Source organism: Vipera berus (assembly GCF_964194415.1).
Source record: "Vipera berus genome assembly, chromosome: 1".
Taxonomy (NCBI): domain Eukaryota; kingdom Metazoa; phylum Chordata; class Lepidosauria; order Squamata; family Viperidae; genus Vipera; species Vipera berus.
The window spans coordinates 354,881,345-354,896,480 of record NC_138202.1 but is presented as its reverse complement, the minus strand read 5'-3'; the positions used below and the strand labels follow the sequence as shown (position 1 = coordinate 354,896,480).

At 47.5% G+C, this 15,136-nt stretch overlaps 1 protein-coding gene across 3 annotated transcripts in view; it reads left to right on the top strand.

The window, feature by feature from the left end:
- Positions 1–15,136, top strand: part of USP32 (ubiquitin specific peptidase 32) — a 210,668-nt gene that overhangs the window by 60,177 nt on the left and 135,355 nt on the right. For all 3 annotated transcript variants that reach the window (XM_081346563.1, XM_081346562.1, XM_081346561.1), the window contains exon 2: positions 11,589–11,716. In XM_081346563.1, coding sequence (XP_081202689.1) covers positions 11,589–11,716 — 128 coding nt within the window. The remainder of the gene's footprint in view (positions 1–11,588; positions 11,717–15,136) is intronic.

Below are 15,136 nucleotides of genomic sequence, written 5' to 3'. Positions count from 1 at the left end.
GCCGTCTTGCTCGTTCTAGGTTGCCACAGGAAAGGGGAAGGGATGCGGAGGATTTTTGCTAGTCTAAACAATTCTGTGTCCCGTAGGGCCGTGGTGGTGAACCTATGGCATGCGTGCCACGGGTGGCACACAGAGCCCTCTCTGTGGGCACGTGCGCCGTCACCGCAGTCCTAGGCCTTCAACTGGGTTTTATAAAACCTTTTCGCTTTAGGCCTCCGCCGCCGTGTGCAAAAAAAAATTCAATCAATCATTTTCAACTTCTTGTGGGGAAAAAAAGTTCTCACAAAGTTGGAATTGATTGAACTTTTTAGACCCACCCAGTCTGCTATTACCACCGCAGCCACGCCAACCCAATGGGCCACCCCCACCCATTGTGCCAGCCACATAACCACGGAAATGTCTTCTGACAATGCTGGCTTCCTTGGTTAAGAAACGGAGATGAACATCGCCCCCTAGAGTCAGACGCAGCAGGGCAGGGAGTTGGCAACTTGTTATGCTAAAAAAGCCTGAAGGTTGTGCAAGAGTTTTGTCTGTGTTTATGACTTTTTTTCCCTTATCTATTCTTCCTGTAGGGCTGAGGTGCCCTTGTAAATTGAGAATATTTCAAGTGAATGTGTTAATGCCGAGAAAAGCATTGCAATTGGCATTTGAAGGTCTCCGTTCCTCCGCGCAGACCTGCCGACGTTTGGGGAGGTTTGGGCGCCTCCCCAAACCTCCCCAAACGTCGGCAGGTCTCCGTTCCTCCTGCCGACGTTTGGGGAGGTTTGGGCGCCTCCCCAAACCTCCCCAGGTCTCCGTTCCTCCGCGCAGACCTGCCGACGTTTGGGGAGGTTTGGGCGCCTCCCCAAACCTCCCCAAACGTCGGCAGGTCTCCGTTCCTCCTGCCGACGTTTGGGGAGGTTTGGGCACCTCCCCAAACCTCCCCAGGTCTCCGTTCCTCCGCGCAGACCTGCCGACGTTTGGGGAGGTTTGGGTGCCTCCCCAAACCTCCCCAGGTCTCCGTTCCTCCGCGCAGACCTGCCGACGTTTGGGGAGGTTTGGGTGCCTCTCCAAACCTCCCCAGGTCTCCGTTCCTCCGCGCAGACCTGCCGATGTTTGGGGAGGTTTGGGCGCCTCCCCAAACGTCGGCAGGTCTGCACAACGTTTGGGGAGGTTTGGGGAGGCGCCCAAACCTCCCCAAACGTCGGCAGGTCTGCGCGGAGGAACGGAGACCTGGGAAGGTTTGGGGAGGTGCCCAAACCTCCCCAAACGTCGGCAGGAGGAACGGAGACCTGCCGACGTTTGGGGAGGTTTGGGGAGGCGCCCAAACCTCCCCAAACGTCGGCAGGAGGAACGGAGACCTGCCGACGTTTGGGGAGGTTTGGGGAGGCGCCCAAACCTCCCCAAACGTCGGCAGGTCTCCGTTCCTCCGCGCCCTGCCTGCCTGCTTCTTTCCGCTGCGGAAAGAAGCAGGCAGGCAGGGCGCGGAGGAACGGAGACCTGCCGACGTTTGGGGAGGTTTGGGGAGGTGCGCGCGCACCTCCCCAAACCTCCCCAAACTTCGGCAGGTCTCGGACGGCGGTGGCTTGGGAGAGGTGCGCGCGATCCCGGAAGCACCAAAGCCTCGGCCGCGCACAAGTCCTCGGTAAGTTTTTTTGTTGACTGGAGTATAAGCCGAAGTGGAATTTTTCAGCCCAAAAAGTGGGCTGAAAAATTCGGCTTATACTCAAGTATATACGGTACTTAAAAATTTGCTATAATGGCTCCCGCTCCCAAGCAATTATGTACAATGTGAATGTTCCTCCCCCCCCCCAATAAGTGGATTGCGTGCCAGGAATGCTTTTTTTAATTTGCCAATGAATCAGTCGTAGTGTAGTGAAAATGAGATTGAGCGCCTGCATTTGAAAGCCAGTTTGTATTGAACAAAACACTCCCCTGGTTGAAAGCAATGTCTCCAAAGTGGTTTTTCTGTCGGACTCCTAATGGGAAAGAAGGACAAATTCAGGAAGATACTGATAGAAAATAACATTTGTAGCTCAGGGTTGAACTGTGAGGTCCTTGGTGCTCTCTGCGCTGGGTGGTTTTCTTGCAGACGTTTCATTATCAAACTAGGTAATATCATCAGAAAGATTCCAGGATGAGAATGGTCACAAGGTGCAGTTCTGGAATACCAGCCAAATCTCTGATCCAGACATGCCCCATGACTGTACAGGCACCAGTCTTACAACCGTTCATTTAGCGACCGTTCAAAAACTACAGCGGCACTGACAAAAGTGACTTACGGTCAGTTCTCGTGCTTACCACCGTCTCAGTAACCCCATCATCGGCCGATCAACATTTGGGCGCTTGGCAACCGGCATGTATTTATGAGGGTTACAGGATCATTGGGGTCATGTGGTTGCCCTTTGTGAACTATGGCAAAGAAAGACCACCCAATGGGGCAAAGCTCACGTAATAACTGTGTGTCACTTATCAATGGACATTTGGGCTCAATTGTGCTTGTAAGCCAAGGATTGCCTGTAATCTAATGTTGGTTCTCAGATTCTCGGAAGCTGCCTTCTGTGAAATCGGACCACATGAAGAACGGCTGTAGGACTTGGGTTTTCCACTACCTGAGGGGCTGCCACCAAAAAGAGGAGGGTCAAATTATTCTCCAAAGCACCAGTGGGCAGGAGAAGACACAGTGGTTGGAAACTGACCAAAGACAGAAGCAACCTGGAATTAAGGAGAAACTTCCTGACAGTGAGGACAATCAACCAGTGGAACAGCTTTGCCTTTAAAAATTGTGGGCGCTCCATCACTGGAGGTTTTAAAGAAGAGACTGGACAATCACTTGTTTGAGATGTTATAGGTTCTCCTGCTTGAGTGTGGGCCTGGACTAGAAGACCCCCCAAGGTCTTCCAGCTCTATTTTGACTGATTAATTTGCTGTGGACTAAGCAATGGGCACTGCTCCGAGGACTTTGGCATCCCTTATCTGGTCCTTGCCAGTCTCTGGGTAAAACATCTGTCCTATTCTTGTCCCAAATATGCCTTCCCTTAAAGAAAGGCAGAAGGAAATGAGGGACAATGGAGAACAAGCAAGCAAGAAACTGGGAACGGTGCGGGAGGGCAGCCAATGGAACAATGTAGGAATACAAGTAGTCCTCGACTTACGAGCATAATTGAGCCCAACGTTTCTGTTGCTAAGCAAGACAGTGGTGAGGTGAGTTTGGCCCCATTTTGCGGCCTTTCTTGCCACAGTTGTTAAGTGAATCACTGCAGTTGTTAAGTTAGGAGCAGGGTTGTTAAGTGAATCTGGCTTCTCTGATTGACTTTGCTTGTCGGGGGTGGGTGGGGAGGGGTCGCAAAAGGTGATCACGTGACACCCCCCCCCCAGGACTCTGCAGCCCTCATTAAGTACGAGTCAGTTGCCAACTTTGATCACGTGACCACGGGGAGGCTGCAACTGCCGTAAGTGTGAAAAACGGCTGTAAGTCACTTCCCCCCCCAGTGACGTAACTTGGAACGGTCGCTAAACAAACTGTTGTAAGTTGAGGATTACCTGGTACACCCCAAGAAAGAGACCGCCAGTAATGAGAAGGTCACACGCCCAGGAGCTCCAGACCAAGCGACCAAGCTTGGTTGCAAACCTCTTGATTCTTCCATTAAGAACCCAGAGGTTCCATTAAGAACCTCTTGATTCTTCCATTAAGGACCCAGATTGTTGGGGGCAATTAAGCTGACTTTGTAATAATGCCGCTTGGGGTATGTGTGAAAGCCCTAATAAGCAGGCATATACATAGAATGAAGGCTACTGCTAGGCTTGTAAGCCGCCCTGAGTCTTCGGAGAAGGGCGGGATATAAATGGAATTAAAATAAATAAAAATAAAATAAAAAAGTCTCAGGTGCTTTGAAAACAGAACAGGACCAGTTTCTTGTTCAAAGAGATAACAGTCCTGCTGTCTCTGCGTCTCTCTGATGTTCCTCCCATCCTCCTGGCTATTTTTTTTCCCTTTTTTCTTTTTGAGGCAGGGGGTACGGATAATTTGTAAAGCCTTTATGGCCCAGGGCATGGCGTTTTTATTAGTGCTAGGGTTGCAAACCAGAAAATGGCTGGGTAGCAGTATGCATCCCATTAATTATGAAGGACAGTAAATCTTAAGAAGATTAAACCTGGCATCTGCAAACAGGGCTCCCCTTTGTGGGAGGGAGCTCTGGTTATGCCCCATCTCGGTGAAGGATATTTAAAATCATTTAAGATTCTGAAATCGGGATTGGAACTAAACGTCTCTTTATCTGTGCCAGCTACACGGTGGGCTGAAAGAGAAATAATTATTTACAAATCACGTAGCTGCTGGCATCAGAATCTAGTTCTAGATTTTGGCTGTGCCTCAAAAAAAAACCTTCAGTGTTTTTTTCTTGTGGGTGTTCAACTCACAATATATTTATATTTATTACTGGTGAAGACATTCGGATGTGAGCGGTGCAGTTGGCCTGCTGGAAAAAGACCAAATTTATTACTAAGGCTTCATCTACGTTAGGTGCTTGTATAGATGAGAATCTGGCATCTTTTTCTTCTGTTTGCGGTCCTTCAGAAAGCAGAATGGGATACATGTAGCTCCTGACTTACATAACCACCGTTGAGCCCAAAATATCTGTTGCCAAGTGAGACAATTGTTAAATGGGTTTTGCCCCATTTTATGACCTTTCTTGGCACTGTGGTTAAGCGAATCACTGCAGTTCTTAAGTTAGTAACCCAGTTGTTGAGTGATAAGGTAAGATATTATTGTCTTTTTTTTTTTACTGTGGGCACAAAAGGCACACATCAAAAATGAACATTGATTGCCTGCTCTCAAAGTGGAACACATAACACGACACACACCTAAACATACTATAAATAACATATGTATAGACCCACACCCCTACATATACATAACAAATAAATATTAAACACTGTCCATCTTGAATATATAACGGAAGGAGGAAGCTTGAGAGTTCACAAGGTTAACGCTGCATGGAACGAAACTATGTTCTGCTATGGATACCACGAAGCCCCCTCCTGCCAGAAGGCAACAAGGAAAACAGGCCGTGAAGAGGATGAGTAGTGTCTCAGACAATCTTGCGGACCCTGCTCAAGCAACGCTTCTGTGCTATGTCCTGGATGGGAGGGAGGGAACTGCCAAGGATCTTTTCGGCCGTCCTCACCACTCTCTGCACCGCCTTCCTGTCTGAAGCAGGGATGCTTCCAATCCAGACTGTGATGCTGTATGACAGGATGCTCTCGATCGTCCCCCTGTAGAAAGTGGTCAGGACAAGGGAAGGAAGACGTGCTTTTCTCATGCGACACAGAAAATGCAGCCGCTGCTGTGCCCGCTTCACCAGGGTCTCGCTAAAGTGGCCAGGTTTGAGGACCCCTGAATCAGAGGGATGTGCCGATCTCTCAGGCTTACTGGGCAAACGGATGGTAGGAAAGAGGGAAACTACAATAAACTAACCTATGGCCAGAAACAATTCCAAAAACACGACCGCAAATTTAATTTAATTTAATTTAATAATTTGATTTCTATACCGCCCTTCTCCCGAAGGACTCAGGGCGGTGAACAGGGCAATACACCAATAAAAATCAGATACAAAAATTAAAAAACCATTAAAAACCAATTAAACATCATGCCCATAAAATCAATACATATTAAGTTAAAAACTAATTTTAAAAAACCCAACCCCATCCCGTCAGACCAGGCCAGCTTGTTCGAAAAAGAATGTTTTAAGATCGCGCCGGAAGGAGCGAAGGTCGGGGGCCGTCCGGAGCTCAACCGGTAAGCTGTTCCAAAGGTCTGGCGCGCCCACAGAGAACGCTCTCCCCCTGGGGGTCACCAATCGGCATTCTTTGATCGGCGGCACCCTGAGGAGGCCCTCTCTGTGGGAGCGCACTGGACGGAGGGACGTTGACGTGTGAATTGAACGACTGAGGAGAAACAGATGTCCCTGAAAAGGCACAGGAGAAAAACCCGATGGTTTTTGTTTTTGTTTTTTGTTCAGCTACTTTTTTTAACGGCTAGCCTTCTTATGAATCTGAATCAAAAGGCTAATCAGTAAATTAATTTCAAAGAGTCCTGGGGAATGCTGGGAGCCGAAGTCTCTCAAACTTGCCCAGCTTGAGAAACGACGGTGCTCTTGACGCTGCTTTTCAAGGGTCTGCTAAACAACGCCCACTGTTTTATCCCTTCACCGTATTTATGAAGCTTCAATTTTTAATTTGATGTAAGAGCCTTGTTCTGGGAACGAGTGTATCCCCCATTCAGCTTCGTAGCAAAAGGCTGTTCAGCTCTTTCCGCACTGAAAGGGAATCTCACATAGATGCGGGGAGTTGGACAAGAAACAGCTGATAGCATGTTTTTTAAGTTTAGGAACTAGGCACAGGGTGCATATCATTTTCAGAAATTATGTGTGATGCTAGACAGTAGCTGCTGGTTCTAATGCACTTAACTGCTACGTCCCTTGACACATTAAAAAAAACACCTCCTGATACAGCTCTTGAAGAGAAAGTTGATAGAGAGTGTGTGTAATCAACGGAACTAATCACGTCTCCGGAAAATCAACGAGACAATAAAATATTAAAAACGCACGCAGGGAATAATAGTTAACTGCAACTAGTTTCATTTTAATCCAATCAATTTCAGTATTATTACGGGTAGCCCTTGACTCACAACCAAAACGGAGGCCAACGTTTTTGTTGCTGAGCGAGGTAACTGTTAAGTAAGTTTGCGTCCCATTTTACGGTCTTTTTGGTCATGGTTGTTAAGCGAATCACTCTAGTTGTGAAGTGAATCATGCAGTCCTTAAGCCGTTTCCAACTTTCCCCATTGATTTTGCTTGTCGGAAGCCAAATGGGAAGGTTGAAAACGGCAATCGTATTAACCTGGGGCAGGGGTAGGCAACCTTGGCTCTTTTATGACTCGTGGACTTCAACTCCTAGAATTCCTGACCCAGCATGGCTCAGCATGGAAACCTCTCCCTTTCTCCTCAGCATGGCTGGCTCAGGAATTCTGGGAGTTGAAGTCCACGAGTCATAAAAGAGCCAAGGTTGCCTACCCTTGACCTGGGGCATTGCAGCCATTGTATATGTGTGAGTTGGGCAGCCATATGCTTTTGTTGTCCTGGCAAATAGATGGGGAAGAAATGGAGGTAGTGACAGATTTTATTTTCCTGGGCTCCAAGATCACCACAGATGGGGACTGCAGCCAAGAAATTAAAAGACGCTTGCTCCTCAGGAGGAAAGCCATGGCAAATCTAGACAGCACACTAAAAAGCAGAGACATCACCCTGCCAACAAAAGTGCGTATAGTCAAGGCCATGGTTTTCCCAGTTGCAATGTATGGCAGTGAAAGTTTGGCCATAAGAAAGGCTGAGTGCCAAAGAATTGAGGCCTTTGAACTCTGGTGCTGGAGAAGACTCCTGCGAGTCCCTTGGACTGCAAGGCGATCAAACTGGTCAGTCCTAGAGGAGATCAACCCTGACTGCTCTTTAGAAGGCCAGATCCTGAAGTTGAAACTCAAATCCTTTGGCCACCTAATGGGAAGGAAGGACTCACTGGAGAAGAGCCTCATGCTGGGAAAGGTTGAGGGCAAGAGAAGAAAGGGACGACGGAGAATGAGGTGGCTGGATGGAGTCACTGAAGCAGGAGGCGTGAGCCTAAATGGACTCCAGAAGATGGTAGAGGACAGGAAGGCCTGGAGGAACGTTGTCCATAGGGTCGCGATGGGTCAGACACAACTTCACAACTAACAACAGCAACAGCATGCTTTTGTTGAATGAATGAATGAATGAATGATAAAATGCTGGGTTTCCAAGTGCTGCAAATTTTGATCACATGACCTGTGGGGATGTGAGGACTGGTTAAAAGTCATTTTTTTCAGTGCCATTGTAACTTCAGACGGTTGTAAGTCAGGGTCTACTTTTGCAATGCATCGATTCCCTGCAAAAAAAAAAATAGGGAAAAATTCCGGGCTTGTAAAACCTCTCTGTAAAGTAACCCATACTTTTTATTTTCGGGAGGGAAAGCATCCAAAGAACTTTAGTTTGAGAGTCTTAATTACCAGGTGGGCTCATTTTGAGAGAGACAAGACCCTCTTGAAATTAATTTACTGATTGACTTTTGGATTCAGATTCATAAGCCAATGTAGATCTCCCGATATGCTAATATAAGTCTCCCAGTGTTGAGCAAAGGCATTTGGAGATTTTGTAGGAAAATCTGAATGCTCTGATGTATGGCAAAGACTCCATCTTTGATTGGCTGTGGTTTGTCAAGACCTCCACATGTATCATTTTTAAAATGTATTAAATTTATATGCCACCCATCTGGATCTGTACCAATCGGGTTTCAGACCCGGGTATAGCACGGAGACGGCATTGGTCGCACTGGTGAATGATCTCTGGCGGGCCCGAGATAGAGGTTATTCCTCTGTCCTGGTCCTATTAGATCTTTCAGCGGCTTTTGATACCATCGACCACGGTATCTTACTGCGTCGTCTTGAGGGGTTGGGAGTGGGAGGCACCGTTCTGCGGTGGTTCTCCTCCTACCTCTCGGACTGTTCGCAGACGGTGTTAGCAGGGGGGCAGAGGTCAAGCCCTAGGCCCCTTAGTTGTGGAGTGCCTCAGGGATCGGTGCTCTCGCCCCTCCTGTTCAACATCTATATGAAGCCGCTGGGAGAGATCATCCGTGGCTTCGGGGTGAAATATCATCAATATGCTGATGATACCCAGCTATTCATCTCGACCCCGACCCCGAACCAACCCAGTGATGCCCTCGATGTGATGTCCCGTTGCCTGGAAGCGGTACAGATCTGGATGGGAAAAAACAGGCTTCGACTCAACCCAGCCAAGACTGAATGGCTCTACGTACCGTCATCTCGTTTAGTCCAAGAGGTCCCATCTTTGACTATAGGAGGAGAGATGTTACCTCCCATTGATAGAGCACGCAATCTGGGCGTCCTCCTAGATTCACGACTCAGTTTTGAAGATCATATTGGAGTCGTGGCTAGGGGGGCATTTGCCCAGATTCGCCTAATATACCAATTGCACCCCTTTCTGGACCGAGATGCCCTACGTACTGTCACCCACGCACTCGTTACCTCCCGTATAGACTACTGTAATGCTCTCTACATGGGGCTGCCCTTGAAGACCACCCGGAGGCTTCAGCTGGTGCAGAATGCAGCTGCACGGGTAGTGATGGGAGCACCCCGATACTCCCATATTACACCCCTCCTGCGTGAGCTGCATTGGCTACCGGTTGCCCTCCGGGTGAGATTTAAGGTGCTGGTACTTACCTTTAAGGCCCTACATGGCTTAGGCCCGGGATACTTGCAGGACCATCTGCTGCCGGGAACAAATTCCCATCGCCCAGTACGCTCACACAGAGAAGGCCTCCTCAGGGTACCGTCAGCTAGGCAATGTCGGCTGGCGACCCCCAGGGGGAGAGCCTTCTCTGTGGGAGCGCCATTCCTATGGAATCAGCTCCCCCCTGAACTTCGGATGGCCCAAAATCTCCAATCCTTTCGCCGCGGCCTCAAAACACTCCTTTTCCACCAGGCTGACCTGGACTGACAGGCATTTTAATTAATTATATTTACAATTTTTAATTTATTTTTAGGTTTCAATTTTAATTTATTGCACAGATGATTTTAACTTTATTTTTATCTTGATTTCTGTACTTATTATATGTTTTGTTGTTAGCCGCCCTGAGTCCTTTGGGAGATAGGGCGGGATATAAATCCCATCAATAAATAAATAAATAAATCTCACCATTAGCAACTCTAGGTGGCATATAAATTTGGTATTAGCATAGTACAGGGGTCTTCAAACTTGGCCCTTTTAGGACTTGTGTTCTTCAAGTCCCAGAATTCCTGAGCCAGCATGGCTCAGCATGGAAACCTCTTCCTTTCTCCTCAGCATGGCTGACTCAGGAATTCTGGGAGTTGAAGTCCACAAGTCCTAAAAGGGCCAAGTTTGAAGACCCCTGGCATAGTATTTCACAGTTTCTTGCTAAGGATCAACCACGGGGCATATGAAACCCACCTGGCCTCAGCTGATGGTTCTCCCTTTCTTTGATTTTCCTTTCTCCTCCCCATCAACTTGATTCCCACTATGCTTTTGTGCAGCTGGTAATCAAGTATCTTGGTTACAACTCCTTTTCCTTAGGTCAGGGGTGTCAAACTCAATTTCAGTGAGGGCCGCATCAGCATTGCGGTTGCCCTCAAGGGGCCGGGTGGGTATGGCCAGGGTGGGCGTGGCCTACTGGGTGGGCGTGGCTAGAGTGCGTATGGCCTACTGGGTGGACGTGGCCAGCTCTACATCGTTGGCATCAAGGGTGCCTATGGGGGCCTGGGCAGGAGTGGGACAGATCTGGGGGTCTCTGGCAGGAGGAGGGTCTCTGGGCCAGGGCCAAGGCAGTGGGGGCCGTTCCCTCACTGTTTCCAGGATGGCTTCATGGGCCACATGAAACCACTTCGCGGGCCGGATCCGGCCCCCAGGCCTTGTGTTTGACATGTCTGCCTTAGGTGGATGAGCAAGGATAATAACAGCATGGGCAGCCCACAAGGTGTTTGTTTTGGGCATTAGTGTCGAGCATTGAGGAAAAATGGGGATCTAGAAGCATTCCTTTCTTCTCACAGTTGAGAACTCCTCTGTTCCATATTCAAATCATAGCACAAATGAGCAAAGTCCCTATAAAGCTGAGTAAATATTTTAGCCATGAAACTGAAAAAAATGAGTATTCTGGCGGGTTTTTTTTTTAAATCCCATTTTATTCCTCTGTCCATCTACTCTGTTCAAAATTCTGAAATGAGGCAGTTTTTGAAATGCTGAGTTGCATAAGGAGAAATTCTTTTGGTGCTGTTGGTTAGGCACATCGTATGAAAATGCATATTGGATTGGAAGTGAAAAATTCTGCTGGGAGTAAATAAAGACTTCTCAACTTATGACCACAATTGGGACCAGAATTTCTATTGCTAGGCAAGTTCAGTTGTTAAGTGAGCCCCATCTGATTTCATGATCTTTTTGCCATGGTTGTTAAGCAGATCGCACTGCAGTTGTTAAATGAATCATGAAGTCATTAAGCAAATCTGATTTCCCCCATTGAGTTTGCTGGTTGGAAGCCAGCTGGGAAAGTCGCAAATGGTGATCACATGACCCCAGGATGCTGCAGCTGTCATAAATACATGCCGGTTTGCCAAGCACCCAAATTTTCATCCTGTGACAATGGCAAATGCTGCAACAGTCATAAGTGCGAGGACCGATCATACATAACTTTTTTTTCCAGTGCTGTAGTAACTTTGAATGGTCGCTAGATGAATCATTGTAAGTCAAGGACTACTGCACCTTATTCTTGCATCTGTTCATTTAGACTTTTGAAGAAGACCCTGCAGTACATTCATAGGTGGTCACCTCATGGGTAGAATACGGTCTCTAAGATGGACAAGTGGTTTGAGTTTGCCTTGTGAGGCAAGTGGTCTGTGGGCATCTTAATTTCACTCTTTTTATCCCCTTTTGGAATAGTTAAGGAGTGCAAAGAGTCCTTATTCAAAATAAATGTGCCTAATTCCTCTCCCTCTTTTCTTCTGTTCCATATAGTGACGGATGTAGAGCTAAAACGGCTGAAAGATGCCTTCAAGAGGACCTGCGGACTCTCGTGTTACATGAGCCAACAATGCTTCATTCGGGAAGTTCTCGGAGATGGAGTTCCTCCAAAAGTTGCAGAGGTAATTTCTCTTCCCACCCTCCCATCTCCTGCCCCCCACCCCCAAATCCACCCAGTGCAGAAATCAGTGTTTTAAAACAATACCAAGTGAAGGAAGCATTTCGCGAAGGATATATTGAGGCTCGTCTCCACAGGGCCAAAGCGGTTTCCCTGTCTTTTTGATGGTGCTGGGCACTGTTCAGAGTTGAGTAGCTCAAGGACAGAACGGATCCCCTTACTTCCTTGTACGTAAAAATAATTTATCACCCACATTTGCCTGCCAGCTGGCAACAGGGCTGAAATTGAAATACTCATTAGACTTACTGCCCTGTGTGCAGGTTACAGGTGGGCTCAAACGTTAGTCAAACCAGTTGAGTTCAGATCTCCGGAGAAGGTCTTTCTTCGTTCGCGTCAGAATCACTTACAAATTACAGATGCGGTGGCTCAGTGGGTTAGGACGCTGAGCTTGTCGATCAGAAGGTCGGCAGTTTGGTGGGTCGAATCCCGAGTGCCGTGTAACAGAGTGAGCGCCTGCTACTCGTCCCAGCTTCTGCCAACCTAGCAGTTTAAAAGCACGTAAAAATGCAAGTAGAAAAATAGGGACCACTACGGTGGGAAGGTAACAGCGTTCCGTGCGCCTTTGGCATCTAGTCATGCCGGCCACATGACCACGGAGACGTCCTCGGACAAACGCTGGCTCTTCAGCTTTGAAATGGAGATGAGCACCGGCCCCTAGAGTCGGAAACGACTAGCACGCATGTGTGGGTGAACCTTTACCTTTACCTTTAACATTCAACACTGAGCGAATAAAATCAATATAAAACAGGTCATAGAAATATAAAAAGGTAAAGGCTTCCTTGACGGTTGTGTCCAACTCTAGGGCACGGTGCTCATCTCCTTTTCTGGGCCGAGCCTTGGCCGAAAACATTTTCCGTTGGTCATATAGCCAGCATGATTATAGGCTGAGGCACATGGAACGCTGTTACTTTCCCCACTGAAGTGGTACCTGCTAACCTACTTGCGTTTGCATGTTTTCGAACTGCTAGGTAAGCAGCGCCCCCGTCATAGAAATATAGCCCATATATAAAGTATGTAATAATAATAATAATAATAAGTTGGAAGGGACCTTGGAGGTCATCTAGTCCAACCCCCTGTCCAGGCAGGAAACCCTATACCATTCTAGGCAAATGGCTGTCCAGTCTCTTCTTAAAAACTTCCAGTGTTGGAGCATTCACCGCTTCTGGAGGCAGGTTGTTCCACTGGTTAATTGTTCTAACCGTCAGGAAGTTTCTCCTTAGTTCTAGGTTGCTTCTCTCCTTGACTAGTTTCCATCCGTTGCTTCTTGTCCCGCTTTCAGGTGCTTTGGAGAACAGCTTGACTCCCTCTTCTTTGGGGCAGCCCCTGAGATATTGGAACACTGCATGTAGAATGAATAGGATTAAAACTACATAATGTTTGCTGAGTATCGGGCCACGTTGACAGCATTTTCTTTCACCAGCCGGAGTTCTCCCTCAGTAAATATTGAAGGACATTATATAAATGAGATGCATTGTTCTCCACATTTGCCGCAGAGGATCTTCCGTAGGGAAGCCCCATTTTCTTCAGTTGTCCTTCGATCTTCCTACCCCGGCACGCAGTCTGTTTAGCAATTTGTTTAGCGATTCTGGAGAGCGTTACTACATTGGATTGTTGCTTAACTGTGTCAGCTTTGTCCTGGATTTTCTTTACCGGCACAACATAAGAGACTTATGAATTGATCCTTTATTTGGCCTTTTGTGTCTTGGCTTTAGGGAGCACTATGTGGCTGGCAAGACTTACATTTGATTGACCGGTTAGTTCTCTACCTGCTACTTGACGGGATATTTCTGTCGAATCAAAAATGTGATCTCACGCAAGCTTGTTGCTTTAAGTATCACGGGTCAATTATAACCTTACGTATAAGGTTTATACGTATAAAAATTCAATAAAACATAAAACATAAAACATAAACATTTTGTGCCTTTGGGGATTTTTTTAAAATTTTTATTTTTATTTTTTGTATTATCTGACTGTCAGAGAAGGCTTTTCGATATCGTGATGGTTAATTTTCTTATATTTATTTATTTATTTGTTTTTATAAACCGCCCTTCTCCCGAGGGACTCGGGGCGGTGTACAGAGTAAGGTAGGCAAACATAATGAAACAGTACTGAAAAACAATAAACAAAACAAACTGGGACCCCAATTAGAGCTATCAAGCCAGGTCGGACTGCTGGAATAGGTAAGTCTTCAAGTCGCGCCGGAAGGTGCGGAGGTCGGGGGCCATCCGGATTTCAGTTGGTAAGCAGTTCCAGAGGGCTGGCGCACCCACTGAGAATGCCCTCCCCCTGGGGGCCACCAGTCGACATTCCTTGAGCAGTGGCACACTGAGGAGGCCCTCTCTGTGGGAGCGCACAGGGCGGTGGGGTGTTGACATTGGCAGAAGGTGCTCCCGTAGGTAGTCCGGACCCATGCCATGTAGGGCTTTGTATGTCATTGTTAGCACCTTGAACTTCGACTTTAACCTACCGTCCCTGGGAGGATCGTCCGAACTGGCTCGGGAGTTCATGGCTTCCATGGCGGCCATGGACCTGTCGCAAATAATTTCTGGACCGACTCATGAGGGAGGCCACACCCCAGACTTGGTGTTCTTGTCTGGACGGTGGCGTGATGATATCGGTGGGGGTGCCACGACTGTTACACCCCTGTCATGGACCGATCATCACCTCCTACGGCTAGACTTCCCCTTTGCCACCCCCCGCCGTGGGTACACGGTGCCAACCAGATGGTACCGCCCTAGGCGCCTAATGGACCCTGATAGGTTCCAGGCAGCGCTTGGGGACGCTTACGCTGGGGAATATTAAATCCTCCAGGTTTAGGGCTGTAGAGGATTTGAAGATGTGTTCTAAAGGGCTAGGTTGGTCTGTCCCTCTGGTCACTAAAGGTCAACACCAACTTGATGGCGTATAAGCAAGCTTCATGATTCTGTGTGAGTCATTTTGGCCATAGCTCCATAGGTGTTACCATTCAGTGTAGATAGAAGAGAATATTTGTAGCTCAGGGTTGAGCTGTGGGGTACTTGGTGTGCTCTGAGCTTGGTTGTTTTCTTGCAGACATTTCGGGACCCAACTAGGTAACATCATCAGTGCTAGAAGGGCGTGGGGTTTCATCTACAAATGGCTTGCCCTGTCAGTGTTGGTGGGAGTGTTCTTGGTGATTCCTTGATTAGGCTATTACTTACTGTTAGCTTATTTGTCTGAATTGGTAGTTCCTTGGTTAGGTTATTGTTTCCTTTTTGATTGTTGGTCAATACCAGCCCAGCAGCGGCTAGAAGACTACTCATTTTACTAGGTGGCTGTGGGATATGGATCAAAGCTAATTTGTGTAATTTTCATTCCAGGAATCTGCCTTATTTTTCCTTTGCTC